Here is a 22,132-nt window from a genome sequence, read left to right on the forward strand (position 1 = left end):
AGTGATGTATTATTAGTTCTTGTAGACATACTGAGCATAATACCCAGCACACATAGTAAATTAAAAAAGGTTAACCCTACAATAAATGAAATTAATACTACACCCACTGCCAACCACCTATTTGTGCTAAGTAATTAACACCAAGGCTGAACAGTTCCTAACATGCTCTAATGCACTTATGGTCATGTTAAGTTTAAAATAAAAATTTTATCTTCACTTTTTTGTTGCTGAAACTGATCAGTTTCTACAGTAGCAACTTACCCACGAAGTGAACTAAGCATAAAAAATTCTACATTATGAACTTCATGACCATAAGCATTAAACAGGTGGATGTTGTACATCTATAGGTCCTCAAGTAGTAAGGGCATGTACTATGGTATCACCATTTGGAACACTGGCAGTGGTGGCAGCAGTTGACAGTGTGTGTGTGGACGGATGGATGGGCACTTTCTGATCATTAATTGCCCATTGAGACCCTCCCACCACCAGATCCAATCCATGCAGGTATTAAATCCTGGCTGTGTCATCACCTGGATAAAAATATTTGAAGAACCTTATGTGAATATACTTTCAACAGATTTTCTGGGAAATATTAGTAAAACTACAGTATAACTTGTCAAACACCAAAAAGAAAAAATATTCAACTATAAACAATTGTAAAAAAAAATATGGAGCATTATAGGAGTATCTACAATAAATAACATCTTAGTAATTTTAAGAAACTTACTGTCTATTGATAATATATAAATACCTGCACTTTATAAGAAACTACAGTATTTTAACAATCACATCAGTAGATTTGAAATTTTTTGCATTTATTTGTATAGGCAATTAACATTTAGCCTAGGACACAGGTACTGCTGGGATTGGATGTGATGGGGTAAAGTTAATAAGGCCACTGAACGAATTATCTCTAACTTGATGAATGCCAACAACACATGACTAAATACATGTGAATATGGAGGAAAAAAGTTGCCTGAGTGTGTGTGTTCACTTGTGTTTACGACATGTGGACAGCATTGCCCAGCCAACGTCCTAGAGATCATGGTGACAGGCGACTCAAAGTTCTGCCGCACTCTTTACCAGATTTACCACTTCATGACTGTGGAAATCTTAACGACTTATCTTCTACACTGGGAGATCTTCTCCCATTTAATTTAACTTGGTATAAAAATTTCTTGGTGCTATATATCAACTGTGTTTGAGTAAGATATGCATGAGTAGCACATACAAGTTTGATTCTTAATTTTCATGCGGCAATGTATTCCAAAAGTAATACAAACATATATCAATGTTCATTATACTACTGTGCTATTCAAATTGAATCCAAGAAATATAAAATATGAGGTAAGAGAGAAACTGAAGTTTCACAAATGCTAGAGATACAGAATTGTTACTAGTATATTGCCTCGAGGAACAAGCAGTAGTGCCCAGAAATGACACTTACCTGGGGGAGACTTTAGTCTTAAGTGGGTCATTTGCATCCTTAGGCAAATTAGTCTGGTGGCTAGTCTTACTTGGGTGCTGATGAACACCACTAAAAGTCTTACTGCTACATTTGGATTTTATGTGTGTGATAGGTACCTGATTTGTGGTGTAAACACCAGACAGGGAGTACCTGCGTGTCGTTTTTAGACCTCGTTGTCTACGTTTGGTCTTTGTTTGTTGTGTATCTGCCAATGGGTGAGGTAAGATACTGGTCACTAAGGAGGATGGCTGAGATGTGTCCAAGTCCCAGGGACGAGTGCTTGACGTGCTAATGGAGTCAGATTGGAAAGGTGGGGGGGTATTGCTGCCTGGTGTTGTGGAGGAATCGGTGGAAGGGGTGCGGCTTGAACGCGAGACGAGTGTTGCGTCTGAGCAGAGGGCAGCGATGAGTGGCACATCCATGAGTTGGCTGCGCTCCCGCAACTGCTGCAAGCTGAGGACCCCCCCTGACCTCCGGCTACGTACCCTCCCAGCACCTCCCGTGGTGGCCCCAACAACATTCCCAGTCCCGTCCAGGGTCTCCTGTAACCAAAATATTGCACATACAGTAACTATAGAGTATTATTCTTTTATTTATCTCAATTGTGTTTAAATAAAATCAGACTACACTACAGTACTAACTTAGGCTGGATAACTTGCTGAATAACTTTGAATAAACAATGTTAATAATCTACGTTGTTAAAAGAAGTGTTTCCACGAGACTACAGTACACAAGAAATTGTCAAAATAATCTAATAATAATTTATCAGTAAGTACTTAATGATGGATATTCAATACAAATCTAGTGTGATACATGCCAACTCAGATGACACACTGCTGGAAAATAAAAATATTCCAAGACAATATGGTACAGTATGTCAAATAGGTAGTAAGTGTTGCTTACAAGCTCCAAAACGTGAACAGTGATTTGTTATAACAGCACTTTAGCACCCAAAAGAATCCAAACCCAGGTATAGAATTTTTTTTTAATTCGAACAAGAAGGGTTTTAGTGTTAACATTTACAGGAAAGCCATAAATTATTGCCATCATTTCATTATTTAAAAATTCTACCACCATCATGAGGTGCCATACAGTATATACCACCAAACTATGCACTCATAATGTTTGAAAGCAGATTCACTCAAGGGATTAAAGGGGGCAGACAAGATAATTTCCACTTGCTTTTGCATGTCATTCTTGTGATGTTAAGGCTTGGCACTCCAAAAGTTCTTCTTGTTGAGCAAATTTTCCACTACTAAGGTAATTACAATTGTGATATGCTTGCTCTTAAGAGATGCAGTATATACTAAATTTAATCCAAAATAAATTCTCTGTTGTCATTATTGACTCTTAAGACATTTAAGCATTAACAATAAAGTATAAATAAATGCATGAAATTCTGAGTGATCCATGGCCTTATTTAAGTTATCAGTATGCACCATAGTTGTAAAATCTTTAAAAACTTGGCTATCATAAAAGAAAAGCTAAACCCATATTCAGGTATTCAGTCATTCTGTATCTACCAGGTACATTAATACAGCTGCTTTTCAAATTCATGATTTACATCACACACATTTATGTTATTCTTGATACTGTATATGCAACAAGCATACATGCAAAAAACATATACGCATATAATATTAGATAATATCTGCTTAAGCCACACGTCAATAAGCATTAGATAGTCATCTTTAAATAATTTCTACATTTTATTTAGAGAAGACTTCCAAATCTCCAATTTTATAAGAAAGTGAGTTTAAAAGAAATTACAATAGCAGAACAGAGGAGGCATCAGACATCAGTTATGTTATTCAAAGTGGCCCAAGATATCAATACATGTTCAATTATCTCTTCTTTATCTTAATTGAATGAATACTTACATATTTTGAAATGGAATTATGAGCAAAGATCACTACATATAACATAATAATAAAGTTGACAGTACTAACAACTTGGGCCAAGCAAGTCATGCACAGCACTGAGAAGCCACGTACTTGTGAGTTGTCCTCACCTTGGGCCGGTAAGGTGGGGGTGGTGGCAACGGATGGCCAGTTGGTATTTGAGAATCTGACGATTCTGCTAATGCTGAAGAAAGAATGGACTCATCAGAGCGGACACGAAGCATGGATGATTCCCGCTGCATCACTTCAGAGTATGGCTCATAGCTGCCAGTAAGTGACTGTGTTGAAGCAGAATAACCAGACGGTGCTGAAGACAGGGATGAGGATGCTAGGGACTGCTGTGAGAAATAACGTCCTCGTGCCATTGAGGAATAGCCTGAAGATGAACCAGGCTGGTGCGAGGTAAGGCTCTGACAAGATGGATAAGATGACAGAACTGAGGCATTTCCTACACTTGTCACTACACCACTGCCACTCCCACTACAGCTGCTTAATGTTGCTGCAACATTTGGTGTTGATCTGTAAAGAGGTGACAACTTTGGACTGCGATATGGTGGGGGTGGAGGTAAGTAAGCAAAGCTGCTACTGCTACTGCTGCTACTGGCCTGTTGTTGAGCCTGGGTAGCAATCACCTGTCCCTTTTTAGCATCCATGTATTCCTGTCGACTTAGTGCAGGATCCTTCATAGGATATATAACATAATCTACATCAGAATAAAGCTGTGCCTTGAACTGTTCAATCTGACTCAAGCTGACTTGGTTAGTATACACTGTTGCCAGTGACTGCTGCTGTTGTGGAGAATAAGTACCAGGATCACTGGCACATTGGTGGGTGGGTGATGGTGCCTCAACACTGACCTGGAATCCACTACCTCCTGGGCCAGCACCAACACCATAACCATGGTGTGGTGAAGGTGGAGGGGGATTCTGGAAGAAGTTCTTTATATATGGCTGATAAAGGTAATTTTGTTGGGGGTGTTGGAGCTGCTGTTGCTGCTGCTGGAACACAGGTTGTTGTATATTTCCAGACTGATTATGTTGATGTTGTTGATAACCCGTGTATGTGGGTGACGGCAAAAGTGGTACACCAACAACCTGAGCATAAGCAGCTGGTTGATACACAGTTTCACTGCTCAAACGTAGTTGTAACTGCTGTAGTTGTTGCTGTTGTTTTAACTGTTGCTGTTGAAGTGCTTTTTGCTGATGTCTCAGGTAGAGGCTTCTTGGAGTAACTGTTGGATGCTGTTCTGGATGGGCACGGGCTTTGTTCTTATTAATAGAAGAAGCACGTACATCGAGGTAATTATTCTTTCTAATTACAGGTACTTCTACAGTATTTTGAACACCAGTTGCTTTAATTTTACTTGATCCATGGTCACGAGCATAGGGGGGTGGTAGACCTAGGAGTCGCATTTCAGGGAGCTGTGCAGTGCCTCGTTGCAGAGACTGGACTGCGTCTATTTTTGGTCTGGGCTGAACTTGCGGTAAAGTGTGAACTACTCCTCTGCTCAAAGGCACTGATGTAAATGATGGAACAGCTGTAGCTGCCAACTGTGTGTGAGCTTTCAGCACAGTGATCCTAGGCTTTGATGTTATGAACTTTGCAGGTGCCTCACTTGCACTGGCTACTGTTGTCTCACTAATAACAGCATCTGGTGATGTAAGAGGTGCCCTATTACTTACTGGATCCTTGTTTTTGGGTAGAATGTCTATAGATGAAGCAGTATTAACACGGGAGGAGGCTATGGCAACTGGTGTGATAGTTTTGACAGTAGACATGGAGACAGGAGCTGGTGGCATTAATAAGAAATGATCATCAGTTCCAGGCACTTGCACATAGTCACTATCTGTATCAAATGTAGATGAAACTGAAGCTCTTGGTCGGTATCCTCCTAGAGAAATTGCTAAAGCAGGTGAATAAGATGCTAACAATGATGCTTGTGCACTTTCTACAGAATAATCCAAGTGTTCTTCTTGTTGATCTGATCCAGTTGGTGAACCTCCTCCTTCTGGTGGAGAAGTAACACCCTGTGCACCAACTCTTTGTGTAACAAGCCCTTGAGCACCCAAACCCTGTGGGCTGACACGGTGGACATTTGCTGGTGGAGTCATAGTTCTCTCCTCCTCCTCTATTTCTCTCTCTTCAAGTTGGTTGCTGCTTTGCTCTGGAAACCGTAAGCCATCCTTAAAAAATTCTACATAGTCATCATTGTTGTTCAACTGGTTAAAATCTTCCTCTGAAAAATTGTAAGTGGAATTGCCTGACTCATCAAGGTCCGGTTGTACCATTACTGAGGCATCATCACTTACAAAGGTTGGACTTCCAAAGAAACGAGCTGATGCACTTGCAGAATCCAAAGAATCATGGTATGCATGTGGCCCTGTGTCCCCGCGTTGTGCTGCTACACTCGAGTTCTCACTGTCTAGTTTCTGATGCAAGAAGCCTGCAGAAGCTTGATGTAGGATACACATGGCACATGACCCACATTTACAACGCTCCTCATCATTCTCACCTTCAGGGTCATCATTTGATGTTATGGATGCATTATCTTCATCACAGCAAGTAGAACAGCAATTATGCTGTGTGTGAGACAAGCCTGTACACAAATCACTCTCTTCATCTCCATTCCGTCCTGATCTATCTGCAGCCATACCTGGCAAGTCAGCAAGATGGGGAAGATCAGGGGCTAAGGAAATGTCCGCAAGCTCTGCACCTAAAGTCAGTTCTGGAGGAAGCCTATGTGGGACCAGAGAATATCTGGAACGAACAGTGGAAGCAGAGTGCTGGGAGGAGGAGGAATGGACACTACCTGCTCGCCCTAAAGACACTCCACCTGCCTCACTTCCACATATCCCTGTTGATCCTGTTAATCGTCCACCGGTCGGGGGAGTTGAAGCTGGTGGTGTGAAGGAGGGATGATTTAGGCTCCCTTCATCTGGATAATAATAAAAAAAGGAAAAATAATTGCTCCATTAATATTCATACTTAAATAATAAATTATCATCACCAGATTCTAATTGTTTAATTAATTACAGTAAATCCAATAAATTTTGAATGTCTAATAAAAAGAGTACAGTATACAGTATCTCACAATCATATCCATATGTCAGGAACCACAATGAATTGGCCCTTCAGTTAAGACACTTAAAACATTATCAATATTTTCCTAGTATATATGGATAGTTTATAAAAATTCTACCACTATACATGGAAAAAAATGCTTGGTTCAAAACAACTCAAATACTTTATTTATTTAGAGAATCTAACATTTTCCTTTTTATACCACTGCTGTATGTGCAGTTGTGACTTTGTTAACTAGCTACAACTTGGTCTTTTCATTACACCAATAGATATTGGCTAATATTATATTGGTAATTCTTTTAGAACTTTAAACATTTCTTACATCCCTTGGGGAATATTACCAAGTTCAGGGCTGGCTCTAGCTTCTGAGGGGCTCTGTGCAAGATAATGGTTGCCCCCCATTCCTTAGTGCTTAGACGACCTTCTGAAAAAGATTTTTTCATTGGTGGGGGTAGGCCCCACTTAAATCTGCCACTGTTAGCTATTTTACAGTGGCTGTTTCTCATCCAATGTTGTGGCCAGAAAGTCAGCTTTTTCTAGGTCCTGGCCCACGTGGGGGAGAAGGAAAATGAGTGTGTTGATGATGTTGCAAAAGCAGCTGCTTCTCGCCCAGTGGCACATTATTCCCCTCTACAGGTACCTGCCTCTGTTATGAAGCCAGTCATAGGAGCTGCCATCTGCTAGAGTTGGCAATGCAGGTGGGATGCTGTTGGAACAAACAAGTTCCGCAACATCCACCCTGCTTTCGGTGCCTGGGGATATCAGGGACTGTCACGCCACTGGGAGACTGTTTTGGCCCGCCTCTGCATTGGCCACACACACTACCGACTCATGGTTTTTTAATGGAGAGGGCTTCCCCTCCCCATTATGATGACTGCCTGGTCCCACTGACTGTTCGAAGACACTTGGTGAAGTGCCCCATTCTCCGAGATCTTTGTTATAAGCACCTCTCCCAGTGCCGGGGGAGACGGGTCTTACCGTCTCTCTTTGGTACTGGGGTAAGGAGTGGGTAGGATGGGAGGGGCGGAGGAAGCCAGCCTTCTACACAAGCTTCAAGTTTTATCTATTAACGTTCATTTCGTTTTACGAAGTTTTACGCTACAGGTACTTATTATTTATATTTTTTTTACCTTGCATTATTTGATTTTTGTCCTGTAAGGTTTTATTTTACTTTGGCGACTTATGACCTAAGCCGTTGCGTCGCAAGGGATGCAATTACCACAATCAATCAATCACTATCCACACCGAAAATGTTAGTAGGCTAATGCCGGGCTGTTCTTTAAGATGCAAAGTTTTGGTATACTGTACATTTGTTTTGTCAACAAGATTGAAGGAAAAATCTTGCAGGGAAGATAAAGTCAATCTCTTATAGGTATCTTCTGGTTTAGCAAAATGGGCAGTATAGCTATTATTTTACAGGTATGCACATGATTATGAGTACAGAGGCTCGAGAATAAGTACAAGTACAGATAACTGTACTGTACTCGAGTTAGAATACCAGTAGACTGAAAACTACAAGTCTGCTTCATACTATACATCTAGCAAAATTTTAAGTAAAAGAGGAAATGGCATTACATACCAAAGTCTGGAGTATGAGCATGGGTACTGCTTGAAGAAGAGTCTAGTCGAGAGAGGGACCTGGTGAGGGACTCGACTCCACTCTCAATACTCGCAGCAGGTGGTGTGTTGATCATAATCTCAGAGTCGAGATCATCTAGTAATTAAAACAGGGAAGTACTTCAATTTAATTTCCAGTTTTAGCTAATCTATGATACTGAAAGTAATATCTGACAAAAGTATGCCTCACTGTAGAACTTTTTTCTGGAAATACATCTACCCTGAAAGATCTACAGTATGTAAATCCATCGTATAAAAATTTCCCATAATTCTGTATGTAGATGACCAGCTGACATGGATGACACATAGATGGCCTGATGCACAATTTCCTTCCATTACCATCACTTATTATTTTCTTGGACAACATTAAGTACTGTATATAAAAAACCTAACACATTCTCAGTGTCTAAATGTTTTACTTAGCATGTACTTTACATGTACAATTCTTCAGCAATGTTTGAGACACTGCTGTTGTGTCTCGACTCATGAAAACCAATAATTAAATGCAGTGTTTAAGGAAGATTCTACAAACACAATCCCCTAAATCCATACAGCAATAACAGAAGGACAAACATAAATATAAATATTCTACAGATGAATAAACTTCATGAGTGTCACCCTAGTTTTGAAACCCACTAGCTGTCATAGGTACCTCTAAACAATAATAATTTGGATCTATGTTAATTTTTCATAAAAGAAACTGTACGGATGGAAATTTCAAATGCTACTGGAGAAAAATTATTAACATGAGTTTATGTGTTTCTCAGCAGGTGACTCATCAAACAAGTTACAAGTAAAATTACTTTACTTACATCATAAAAACTATTTCAAGGTACCAAGTGCCTCAATCAGAGCCGCCTTCATACACCAAAGACAAGTGATTTTTTTTAAGACTCCTACAAAGATGAACTTTCCTGTAGACATACTATTACTGGAAATAAACAACTGACAGTTTTGTCAGCTATCCTTAGCCAAGTTGTCTTGCTGTTTACCTGCACTGTCTTGGCACACAGGAAATTGTATACTTCCACAGCCTACATCCATCATATATGTGATATCTCCGTTAGCCGGAACAATTGGTGCAGAGCACTTCAGGGAATGAGAGATTTCCAGGTAATGAGATGACTCTCTCAAAGCTGAAAAAAATCCTCGTCCCCGGAATTTTCCAGGTAACAGAAAAATGTTCTCGGAAGTTCCAGAAATTAAACATTACATCATCTCTCAGAAAATTGTTCCTAAAGCCGAAATTTTCCGGAAAATTCCGACTTTGGAGAAAATTTCAATCCTGGCTATTGGAGAGTTCCGGTTGAGGGATTCCGGCTAACAGAGATATTACTACCTACACTGTCTATATTCATGTTGAAATGTATAACTACATAGTTTATAAATATACTTATCCAATTGTAAACCTGTATGACAAATTTACTGAATAAATGTTTATTATTATTATTTACACCACTCTATCCATCTTTCACCTAATTTTGAGTCTTCCAATGTATAAATCTATGTTTACCTTATTCGGAAGTTAATCTCTAAACATAATTCCTTTGACACATCACTTCAGTGTTACACCTTTCTACACCCATCATTCCTCATAACTTCATATATCTCTATTCTAATCTCATAACTAAAGTTCATCCATTCTTGAAACAATTGCATCAATGAATACACACATACACATACAGGTAGGTATCCACAGTTATCTGTGCGAGTTACACAACTGGAGAGAAAAGTCCAAGCATTATTGTTGCAAACAGGCTTTGTTGAACACAAAAAATCAACTGCATCATGGTGGAGAAATGTAATTCATTTATACTGCAGTATAATATAAGCTACCTGTATACAGTATTGCACTGAGGATTTAGTGACTATAATATACTGTACTGTATAGTCTCATATTTACCCTCACTTCCATCAAGTGATAAGACACGATCAGAAACAATGCCAGAAGTAGTGTTGGATGACGTGTTGGAGATGACCGACACTCGCTGATCTGCAGAGGTTTTGGCTAAATATCCTCGGAGTCCTCCTAAAGTGTCGGCAAGACCTTCCATCTCTGCATATCGGTCACTGTAGATGTAGCTCTCACGGTACCGCCTGCGGTCTGCCAGTGTATCATCAAGAGCAATATACAGTACAGTACTGTATAGAGATGAAAATTTATGTTTGTCTTTTTAACTGAAGGTCAAGATGCCACTTCTTTCATTTCACTGACCACTCTTCACAATTCTGTAACAGCCTAATATTTCTTAAATTTGTTCTCAAATTTCTATCCCCAAGATTCTTCAACACTTTGATATACACCAACAATTTTAAACCTTAGGAGATCACAAAGTTATCAACTGTACAAGAGTTATAAAGTTAGCCTAGAATGCACTCAAAATTGAGTAAATTTCTGATCAAGTTATGGTGTTCTGTGAACAGTAATTAGCCAGTTTTGATGAAAATTGCTCTTCAGTGATTGTCACCAGTTCTCACAATGTGCCGCTGCAAAGTTCAGTTATCCATCAATCTTCAGATAAAATTTTGACATTTTGAAGCCTGACCTGCAATATTTTCTCATTGTGTATCAATCCAGACTTGATAGTCTGGAGGTCCAAAAGCACTCAAGGCCAGCTTTGTTTAAATAGCTGTGAAATTGAGGAAACCTAGCTGAGGTATGATTTTTGGGGGGGACAAAATTTAAGGATGGCAATGGGTGTCCAATGGTAGTACTGTACAGATCAAGATCTAGGATTCTGATACACTAAAGACATCCTTTCAGAAATTAGGGCAGAAAACTAGTGCAGTAGTTCCTATCGACACAACAATGAGCAAAAATAAATACTGTACTATATACAGTATACTGTAATAATGCTGATGATAGCAACTACAACAACAGCAGTGGATCTTTATGCCCACTGAATAAAATTCAAATGTTAACTTAAGGGTAAACTTTATGGAGCGAGGGGCTCAATTTTTTCCTTACTACATACCTGACTTAACTTTAAGACTTAACCTAACATTACCAAAACTAATTTCCAGGATTTGGACTTCGGCCCTCATTCCTTAAATCTGAGTACATATTCGATATGTACTTATGAGGGTTACAGTTTATGCCTGGGTCATTCAGGTTAGTGTAAAAACTGAACTCCTCAACTACATAACTTCCATATACGATGTCATTGCTTTCTCCCTCACATTCAAGAAGAGGCACCCAATGCGGAGAAGTAAAATGTTCATGTCTATTTTGCAAGGTCAAGTTTGGGTTCTTAAGTTTACAGTATACAGTATTGGTTAAGCTCTTAAATTTGGTATTACAGGTACAGTATTAAGATAGATTATGACAGGAAAAATCTGTGGTCCTCAGGATATAAGTTTAGCCAAATTACTTTAATAAGCATGTTCAGATGCCTTGTCCTAAATTCCTTGGATTCAAAATCCAATAAAATATGACAAATAGAAGAGCATTGTAACAAATATACAAAACCAAAAGTAGAACGAGAGACATGATCGACTATCCAAGCAGCTAACAGGCCAATAGGTGGCAGAGGATAAAGTAATAATATACTGTATAATATACTGTACCGTTATTTGTGTTACCTCCAAAATTGAGTGATTTCTACTGTACATATGTAGTATACTGTACTTCAAGGTTTCACATACCCTTCAGGTAAGTTTTAAGGAGTGGGAGCCATAATTTTTATCCTAAACTAATAAAACAACAATTGAATTAACTTAACATGATTAGGTACTACAGTGTGCACAGTACACTAACTCAAGATCTTGACCCAACCTAACAAATTCTGCAAAACTCCTAATTTTATGATACTGTACAATATACAGTGCCAGTCACAACATAATGTCCTTCCATTTTAACTGTTACTTGGTTCACGACAAAAGCAGGCCAAGGTTCAAATATTACAACGGTGATTACGACAGGACGAAGGGTACTCACTAGACTGACCCACCAAGATATAAGAATGCAGCTACTGCTAAATATCATAGCCAGTAGAGTAAACTATTTGATCAATAAATATATACCCAACACCAATCCCACTGGCTCCAGGAATACAAGGAGACCGTTACACCTGAACCATGTGACGGGTGACAAAGTTAAGAAAAAATCTAAAATCAACACGCGGGTTAGGACCGATGTTGAGCAGGACAGGAGGATGTATGCCGGGCCCAGAAACCAAGCAAAATCAGAGTGCAGAAGGGCTGAAAAAGAGTTCTGAAGAGCTACAGAAGGATCTCTGTCAGCTTCAATAGTGGTCGAAGAAGTGGCTGTTAAGATTCAATGTCACAGAATGTAAGAGGATGCACCTACGTCGTACTAACAGTTAGGATGTGCATCACACGTCCCAACGGGATGAAGAAACAGCACTAACAGAGACCGAAGTGAAAAGACCCTAGGTATGTATGCTGACACTGAACTGAAGTTCTCGGGCCATTGTGAGAAGAAGGTGAATCAAGCAACTAAACTAGTAGGTCTTATAAGAAGGTCGTTCAGATATCTAGACAATCTGTCCCTCGTAATGTGAGGTGCTTTCCTGTCACCCTGCCTTGTCTCATAGATATGCTAGAGACTGTCAGTAGATTGAAAATGTCCAAAGAAGGGCCACCAGACTGGTGCCTGCACTAAGGCACCTCAGTTACCCAGAGAGATTAGAACGAATGCAACTGGCTAGCTTATACTATAGACGGGCAAGGGGGGACTTAATTGAAGTTTATGAACATCTCAGAGGGCACTAAAGTTGAGTGCCCATACATGGAACTGGCAGACGCCCAGCCCACAAGAAGTTACAGCTCAAGGTTGAAGAAGCGACAAATCCAGAAAAAAATGTGAGGGCAAACCTTTTCAGAGTGAGAATTGTAAGCTCTTGGCACATCCTGCCAGAGAGTGTTGTGATGGCACTGAGTGTGAGCTGTTTCAAGACCAAACTTGACCAACACTGGCGCAGGTACAGATACATTCAGGAGCCAGCATATGCCCAGTACATGCCTGCCAACAATGCATAACAGAGATATGGCCAATCACCCAAGCGGCGAACAAGCTGATCAGTGGCAAAGATGATAAAGTAAAAGTAGATAAAAAAAGGTACACATTTAAGCCACATTATATCAAAGACAATTGTAATGTTGATTTTATACACATTTTGACCAAGACTACAATTATCCTTCCCCTGTTGGCTTCAATACTGTATGTAATATGATCTAGATTCAAGAGAGTATTGCTTCCTTTTCCGAGCTCCTAACTTCTAAAATATTTCCCTCATCCTTCAACTCTTTACTCCTACTACAAGTGAAGACAGTTCTCATATAATTTTAGACAATATTTATTCTAACTCGCCAAAGACACAGTTGTTTCTCAAACCATGTACTACAGCAATTTAGGGGCGGATCCTGGAGGTCCGGATCCCCCCTTTTCTTCAGAAAATTATAATACTTTTTCTTTAATGCAGTATTGTATCGTACTCAGGCAATTTTGTATAGTAAAAAGTATTTACTATTGACTTCAGAATATCTCCTAATATCAAATGCACATGGCCTCAAAACGCCCATAATATTGGGCCAAAATTTCCAGGCCCCCCAAAGCAGCTGGGTGGGTTCTTTGCATCGCTATGTTCCCCCACCCACAACTTCTTGGACCTCCCCCCCTTTGATATCCCTGAATCCACTTCTGCAATTTTTGAGAAGCAAAAGTCCAACAGCAGGAAACAAGCATATAATATTTAACACCACAAAAACAATCAAATAAAGAAAATACAAACATTAAAATAAGAAATAAGGCCACTCACAGATGAAGAATATGAGGAAGATAAACCAAAGTAAAAGCTTAAATAGTTGAGGACGGGAGACTGACCTTCCTCTTGAAGGCGACGGACCTCGGCGAGGCGGGGCTGGAGTGCCAGCTTGAACTGGTGGGTGAGGCGGCACAGATACAACAAATGTTTACTCTTCTCATCGCTCGTGGTGTAAAACGTCAACTTCCCTGGGTAACTCAACGCTCTCACCTCAAACTTCTTTTTCTGCAAGTAAAGCTACACTTGAAATACTCGTTCTTGTTATCCGAACAGCCTGCAATTTCTTTTCCTGGTTTTAAGGCTACAAAGAGCATTTTTTAACACCACTGATATTGCTTACATTCAGGGGTTAGATGTTAATAGTTTATTTTCTCTCAAATAACACACATTTCAATACCAAAAAGGAAGAAAAACAATTAAAAACTTGGATATTTTTAACCCTAAAATTACTCAATCAAAGCATAACATACTCTAAAAGATATCTACAACTTGAGAAATAATTTTTTTTCATTACCCCGGTAATACATATACATCATGCATGTATGTATAGTCATGGTCAAACAAAAGTAATCATCCACCCCTCCTACCACCATACCCGTGAGCTCAAGGCCTTTCTACACGGCAGGTCACAAGAGGGTGGGGGGGGGGGAGCTAGAGGTGGTGGACCTGGGTAAGGTAGGAGGGCACCAGTCAAGGGCCACATATGTAGTGAGACTGTATGTGGTCTTAGAATTATCCTCAACACCTAAAGAAAGTGTTAAGGTTGGTGGGTGTAGCTTAACGTTGACCGCTTTAATGACCCTGGCAGTTGATAGGCCTAAAGCCCAACCAACCAACCAGCCAGGAGGGCGGGCGTCCGGAGAGGTGTCATATGGACTTAACTTTCCCTTAATTATCTACGACTTTACTTGAAATACCGGGGAGGATTGTGAGCGAGCTTTTGGCAGGTAATGTGTCATTAGGGTTGATAAGGCGTTTGGCATCCGCAAGGAGGGGTGTGGCTTTCTCACCACCAGGAAAACTAAATGGAGGCTGTTACTTGATCACTTCCACCTCTCACCATTACCGTTCTTAAAAAAAAAGAGAACGACTTATTGGATATGTTTATTACAGTAGTGATAATCAATGCGAGGTGATGAGGGAATAGTGGCAATGGTGCTTGGCCACTGCTCCACATCCAACCCAGGATGAATGCTAAAAAAACGCGGAATGGCGAGTCTCGGGCAAATTATTGGTTTGCGTGGGGCTGGCTACAACGTGTCAGAAATTGCAAGGGAGATTAGGGTCACTGAGGCATTTGATATAATAAAATGACGAATTTCAGGTGTGCAATGCAAACAAAACATGTTTACACTCTTAATTCATATAAATTATATCAGTTTAGGCCGGGGAGACCACGATGGACGGGTTACTGAGATTCTGTATGACCTGTGATGATAAATATTAAAAATAAATATGATTTCTACCCTTGCATTCAATATTTCTCTTCATATCAACATTATTATAAATTTCTAATCACCCTTGTATAAAACCTGAACTTGAAAAAATGCTAAATAAGGAAATGGATGACATTATAATAATCATAAAATACAGGTCTTCATCTATCACTCTTTCAAGCCTGTAAACCAAAGATAATATAATGAAAAAATTACTTCCATCCCCCTCTTTCTTCTTTCTTGAATTTCCCTGATTTCTTTAATCCCCTCCCTCTCTGATAAACAACTTAAATCACATTCCACCCTTCCACAGCCCTCCCCTCCCCACGTGACTTTCTGTGCAGAAAGGACCCAGCCAAGTGCAAGGGTTAGGTGGTGAAGTGGATGATTACTTTTGACCACGATTGTATGTAGGTACAGTATGTATGTATGCCTAAAAGCATAACAGACATTTTAACAATCTTTTATCAATGTTAACTGATAAATCTGTTGGACCATGATGGTGTCTTACAGAAAAAATAAAAATAAAACTCTACACGTTAAAGTTACACGTCATCCACCTTGCTGCTGGCATGATATACTGCCTGGGTCTCGAGGTGGTCAAGAATAACGCAAGTGTCTTTATTTAAGATGGTTTACACTCAAGTTCACCTCAGTTCAGGTATGAGGGTTGAAGGACACCACTTAAATCAGTTCACTTATGTTGGACCAGTCATCTGTGTATTCACCTAAGCGTAATTGACGGAGAAACACACCCAGGTACTGAGGCTATGTATGGAAACTATATGAAAGAAAAATGACTGTCAAATCGTGATTTTTAATTATATCATTCCGATTACCAAATTCATGTGAGATATTGGTATGAAGGAGGGAAGGTGGACCAATGTTTCTGCCAAGTTTCAAGAAAATCCAGGGACGGATCGGGATATCTGAGGGTCCGGATCCCCCATTTCATCAGAAAATTTCCAATACTTTTTCTTCAATTCACTGTTGTACTCGGGCGCTTTTGTATAGTAAAAAGTAATTACTTTTGACTTCAGAATATCTCCTAATATAAAGTACATATGGTTCCAAAATGGCCCCAAAATGCCCATGATATTGGTCAGATTAAAAACAAAAATTCTGGGGGCTTACAGCCGCCACCCCCCCAAAAAAAAATGTTAGGTGGACTCGCTTTGGTCGCCATGTTGCCCCAACCACAACTTCTTGGACCCCCGTTTTGATATTCCTGGATCCGCCCCCGAAATCTGTAACCCCCCTCCCCCAGAGAATGTTCGCAACCATACCGAAGAAGCCAACTGAGACAATACACAGGTGGTAGGTGTATCACATGATGCCTCGCCCTAGATAAACAGATCCACTACAAACCTAACGGACTCGTACTAACCTTGCTAAAATACATTTAAACGTGGGTAATATTGGAGTAATTACACCATACAAAATGTGTTTTTTATGGCTTCATTGATCTTAAAGATTTTATTTAATTATGATGAATTCAACAAGATACAAAATTGACTAACTGGTCATACGAAGCTTCCATCACTACATACTGTATTAGTTTTAAATCCGAAGCTGAAAATAATTGCAATATATAAGTATAACAAAACAGGGTACAATAGTAAGTGAGTTCTTACAAAACATGGAGACATAACACCATGTGGAAAAAAATCATTAACATCTCCCGTTGTGGGTTAAGACTGCCAGGGGCGGGCCTCGGGCATGATAGAAATTTCTCTCAGTGTGTCAGTCAGGCAGTAAAGGTGCTTACAGAGATGACTGACAGCTGAAACGAAATAACGTGCAAAAAGGCAGACAGACCCTTCACAGCAGCAGCTTACTCAGATCTCGTCCGGAAGAACAAAACGTTATACCGCCTGGTTATACTCACCGTTTATATTCAAAGGTGGTTATCCCCCATGGTTATACTTAAGAGGGTGGGTCATACTCAGGAAATGCGTATACTCGTTGGTTTCACCCAGAAGTAGATACATACTGTATACCGGTCAAACTCAGCGTAGACATACTTATTGGTTATACTCTGGTGATGGGTGTACTTGTTCATTTTATTCAGGAGTGAGTATACTGTACTTAATTTTCAGACTCGCGAGCTAAGGAAACTCATTGGTAAATTCAGAATGAGCATATCTGGAGATACTTAAAGGGTGGGTATACTCTCTGGCTACACTGATGGGGTGGTTATACTCGGAACGTGGGTATGCTCACTGGGTGTACTGATGGCGTTGTTTATACCGACTGGTTATACCTAGGAATGGGTATATTTAAGAGGGTATACTCACTGATTATAACTAAACCGAAGAAAAAAACACTCTGGGAATTGGCTCTGGTTATACTCAGGGCAGGTATAATTGTTCGTTATATTCAGGAGGAGGTATACTTTTTGGGTATACTTTAAGATGGGTATATTCACTAGGCGGGTATAATCTCTGGAAATATTCAAGGTGGTAGGCATGGCTTAACCCCTAATAGTTAGTATATTACAACGAGAACTTCAAGGAGACTTCATATACCATTGTGAAGTGGGTGTATGTTAGGGTGCAGGTGAGGTGGATGAAGAAGGCTGGGACGGTGAAGTGGGCACAGGTGGAGAGAGGGAAGTGGTTGGGGGAAGAGAGAAGGATGTGGAAGAGTGGAGAGGGAAGAGGTGACGGAGAGGGCCTAAAGGCAGAAGGGAGGCAGGGAGGTGTGTGGGGGTGTGGAGGAGGGTAACTGTGGGTAGGAGGTGGGGTGAGGGGGGGGCGGCTAGTGGTATTAGTGTGGGCAAGGTGGAGAGAGAGAGAGAAGAGACGAGAGAATGAGAAAGAAGAGAGAAAGAAGAGAGAAAAGAGAGAATACAGAGAGAGAGAGAAAGAGAGAGAATAGAGGAGAGATAAAGAAGAGAAGAGATTTACTGTAAGAGAAGAGAGAGATAAGAGAGGAGAGATAAAGAAGAGAAGAGATTTACTGTAAGAGAAGAGAGAGATAAGAGAGGAGATATAAAAGAAAAAAAAAGAAGATATAAGAAAGAAGAGAGATATAAGAGAAGAGAGAGAAAAGAGAAAGAGAAGAGAAAGAGAAAGAAGAGAGAGAAGGGGGGAGGGGGGTGAGTGTCGGGAGCGGGCAGGCTGGTAGGCGGGCCCAAGTGGCAGGAACCCGCCACTGTGTTACGCACACTGATGCCAGAGCTCGCTACCTGGACCACCCCTCTCCACCTGCCCCACCTCCACCCTCACACCCGCCCACCACGCTCTCTAACCACCTTCTCCCGCCCATACTACCCACCTAGAGTGCCCCCAGCGTCTGCCTACCCAAGACTTACCCATAGCTAGGGCACAGCGAGTAAAATTCCGGCAAACGTGGCACCCCACCCAGCGAGATGCCATCAAGTGTTCCCTGAAACCCAGCTGACCACACTCCCTCGCTGACCGACTCTGATGTTCTTTACAGCTCCTAAGTATCGGGTTGTGCTGCACCAACCGCCGAGTCCGCTTAACCAAAGCCCTAATGGCGGAGACTTGCCAGCACATCTCACCCCAGGTATCGCCTACACCCATCCCCAATACACTCTGCAACACACCCTAACCTCAATCTAACACAGTTTTTTTTTCTCTTCCCACTACCTCAACCAACTCCCGTAGATTCCCGGCATGAATAAGAGCTGTAATTTACGACAACAAGGAACAATAATAGAGAGGAGTTAATGAGTGAGGGGGAGAGATAAATGTAGGTAGCGGCTAGACGGTGGCGGCGGTGTTGAGCACAGTAGCCGGCCAGACAGACACACCCGCTCACGCTGCTCCCCCACCCCTTCTCCCTCCCCTCACCGCTCCCTCCTACCACCCAACTTGTTCACATCCTCACTATTTACATCAAATTCCTTTCATAACCCTACCCCTCACCACCCCTTAACCTAAAACACAACCTCAACACACACCATCTGTCAAACAATACAAGTAACCTAGACTTTACTTTCGAGCAAGGTATGATGCCAGTGTGAACTCATCTGGTGTTCCAGCATCCCAGCGCCTCAGCCTGCCCCGTTGTGTTCCCCCACTGTCAATTCCTATTTAGAAATCTGCTACACAAGACCCTTCTCACTCTACAACTGGAAATACGACAGTTTTAACATACAATAACAAAACTCACGAGAACAGAAGAACATAAGGAAACCGCAGCGAGCCTGGAATACATATTAACCATCCCTAAACCAGCTGGCATGATACTAAAGTGAAATAAACCTGTCTTTTCTACAGTCCGAGTCATGAGCACCAATAGCAGCTGGGATAAAAACAAACCGTCCAAAAAATAATTAACACTGGTCACGCTGGGGGGAAAAAATGCAATGTCCATAAAAATGAAGTCATGATGAAACTATATTTAAAAAAGAAAATAAAATAAAAGAAAAATACATTATAAAACCACAGCTGAAACCATTAGAAAACAATTATATCCGAGACAATAACTACAATACCTTCAAAACAAACTGATAACTATGGTGCTCGACAATAAGAATACCACGATACCTGTCAAAAAAATTACCATAACAACCACCAAGATCTTAAAACAGCACCACGGCATACAGTACTGTCCTGTTTGGCACCCCAGCTTTATTCACCTGAAGATTAATAATTAATACAAACGCTACCTGGAGTGATAGGCGAGGTGTAGATTAGATTACGTTAAGCTGCGCTAGGTTGGTTTTAAGGAGAGAGAGAGAGAGAGAGAGAGAGAGAGAGAGAGACACACTAAGGTCGTGGTGTACAATGTGTGTGTATGACTAAGTAAAGACAAGGCTCCAGCTGGGCACCCTAATTGGACGAACATTTGTCTGGAAAACACTCGGCTGCTGCAGGCTAACGCAGGATATCATCATAGATTCAGACTTACAACGGCAGAGAGGTCACTGTGTTGACAGTTCCTCTCCTTTATGGGGGTAGGACTAATGAATGACAAAACAAATGATAAATAATAATAAGTAAAAACAAAATATACAAAATAAATGAAAATTAATACAGGTGTATATATATATATATATATATATATATATATATATATATATATATATATATATATATATATATATATATATATATATATATATATATATATATATATATATATATATATATATATGAAAAAATGGGTAGAAAACACGATATAAAACACAGGATGACTAATTAATCTAGGAGACACCATGACTAATTAACCTGGGAGACACCACGACTAATTAACCTGGGAGACACCACGACTAATTAACCAAGGAGACACCACGACTAATTAACCTGGGAGACACCACGACTAATTAACCTGGGAGACACCACGACTAATTAATCTTCATAACTTATTCCTGAGTAAATAATAAAAATAATAAATAAATAGTAACATTAATAGGAATAATAATACTAAAAAAATAAATAATAATAAATAATAATAATGATAAATAATAAATTCCGCAGGTATATTCATATCTATCCTAATATTGATACCACATGAAAAACACCGCAAAGAAAAATCAATATCAGTCCCATCCAAACAATGAAGATAATCAGGGGTGACCGAATGCATCTTTACAACGTCAATTTTAAAAGCAAACTCGACACAACTATCTGAGAACACTTCATGAGGGACCTTACTTGTCGCCCAAACATCACCAGCAACCAGTTTGTGTTATGTGAAGATCCCAGCGTGTGTGTTATGTGAAGATCCCAGCGTGTGTGTTATGTGAGGATCCCAGCGTGTGTGTTATGTGAAGATCCCAGCGTGTGTGTTATGTGAGGATCCCATCGTGTGTGTTATGTGAAGATCCCAGCATGTGTGTTATGTGAAGATCCCAGCGTGTGTGTTATGTGAAGATCCCAGCGTGTGTGTTATGTGAAGATCCCAGCGTGTGTGTTATGTGAAGATCCCATCGTGTGTGTTATGTGAAGATCCCAGCGTGTGTGTCATGTGAAGATCCCAGCGTGTGTGTCTGTGAAGATCCCGCGTGTGTGTTATGTGAAGATCCATCGTGTGTGTCATGTGAGGATCCCAGCGTGTGTGTTATGTGAAGATCCCAGCGTGTGTGTTATGGAGGATCCCAGCGTGTGTGTATGTGAAGATCCCAGCGTGTGTTATGTGAAGATCCCACGTGTGTGTTATGTAAAGATCCCAGCGTTTGTGTTATGTGAAGATCCCAGCGTGTGTGTTATGTGAAGATCCCAGCGTGTGTGTTATGAAGATCCCATCGTGTGTGTTATGTGAGATCCCAGCGTGTGTGTTATGTGAGATCCCAGCGTGTGTGTTATGTGAAGATCCCAGCGTGTGTGTTATGTGAAGATCCCATGTGTTATGTGAAGATCCCAGCGTGTGTGTGAAGATCCCAGCGTGTGTGTCATGTGAAGATCCCAGCGTGTGTGTGAAGATCCCATCGTGTGTCATGTGAGATCCCATCGTGTGTGTCATGTGAGGATCCCATCGTGTGTGTCATGTGAGATCCCAGCGTGTGTGTCATGTGAAGATCCCAGCGTGTGTGTTATGTGAAGATCCCATCGTGTGTGTTATGTGATCCCAGCGTGTGTGTTATGTGAGGATCCCAGCGTGTGTGTCATGTGAGGATCCCATCGTGTGTGTCATGTGAATCCCAGCGTGTGTGTCATGTGAGGATCCCATCATGTGTGTCATGTGAGGATCCCAGCGTGTGTGTCATGTGAGGATCCCAGCGTGTGTGTTATTGAAGATCCCAGCGTGTGGTATGTGAGATCCAGTGTGTGTTATGTGAGGATCCCAGCGTGTGTGTTATGTGGAGATCCCAGCGTGTGTGTTATGTGAAGATCCCAGCGTGTGTGTTATGTGAGATCCGGCGTGTGT

General features: G+C 40.7%; 1 protein-coding gene across 1 annotated transcript in view; it reads right to left on the reverse strand.

Annotated features, from left to right (window-relative positions):
* The window catches only part of LOC121867437, a 34,644-nt gene that overhangs the window by 592 nt on the left and 11,920 nt on the right, over positions 1-22,132 (reverse strand). The window contains exons 3-7 of the mRNA XM_042367349.1: positions 13,913-14,078; positions 9,971-10,171; positions 8,030-8,164; positions 3,459-6,304; positions 1-2,010 (exon numbers count right to left, since the gene is read on the reverse strand). The exon at positions 1-2,010 is cut by the window's left edge and continues 592 nt beyond it. Coding sequence (XP_042223283.1) covers positions 1,444-2,010; positions 3,459-6,304; positions 8,030-8,164; positions 9,971-10,171; positions 13,913-14,078 — 3,915 coding nt within the window. The 3' untranslated portion in view covers positions 1-1,443. The remainder of the gene's footprint in view (positions 2,011-3,458; positions 6,305-8,029; positions 8,165-9,970; positions 10,172-13,912; positions 14,079-22,132) is intronic.

This window comes from Homarus americanus, unplaced genomic scaffold (genome assembly GCF_018991925.1).
Source record: "Homarus americanus isolate GMGI-L3 unplaced genomic scaffold, GMGI_Hamer_2.0 scaffold23598, whole genome shotgun sequence".
Lineage (NCBI taxonomy): Eukaryota > Metazoa > Arthropoda > Malacostraca > Decapoda > Nephropidae > Homarus > Homarus americanus.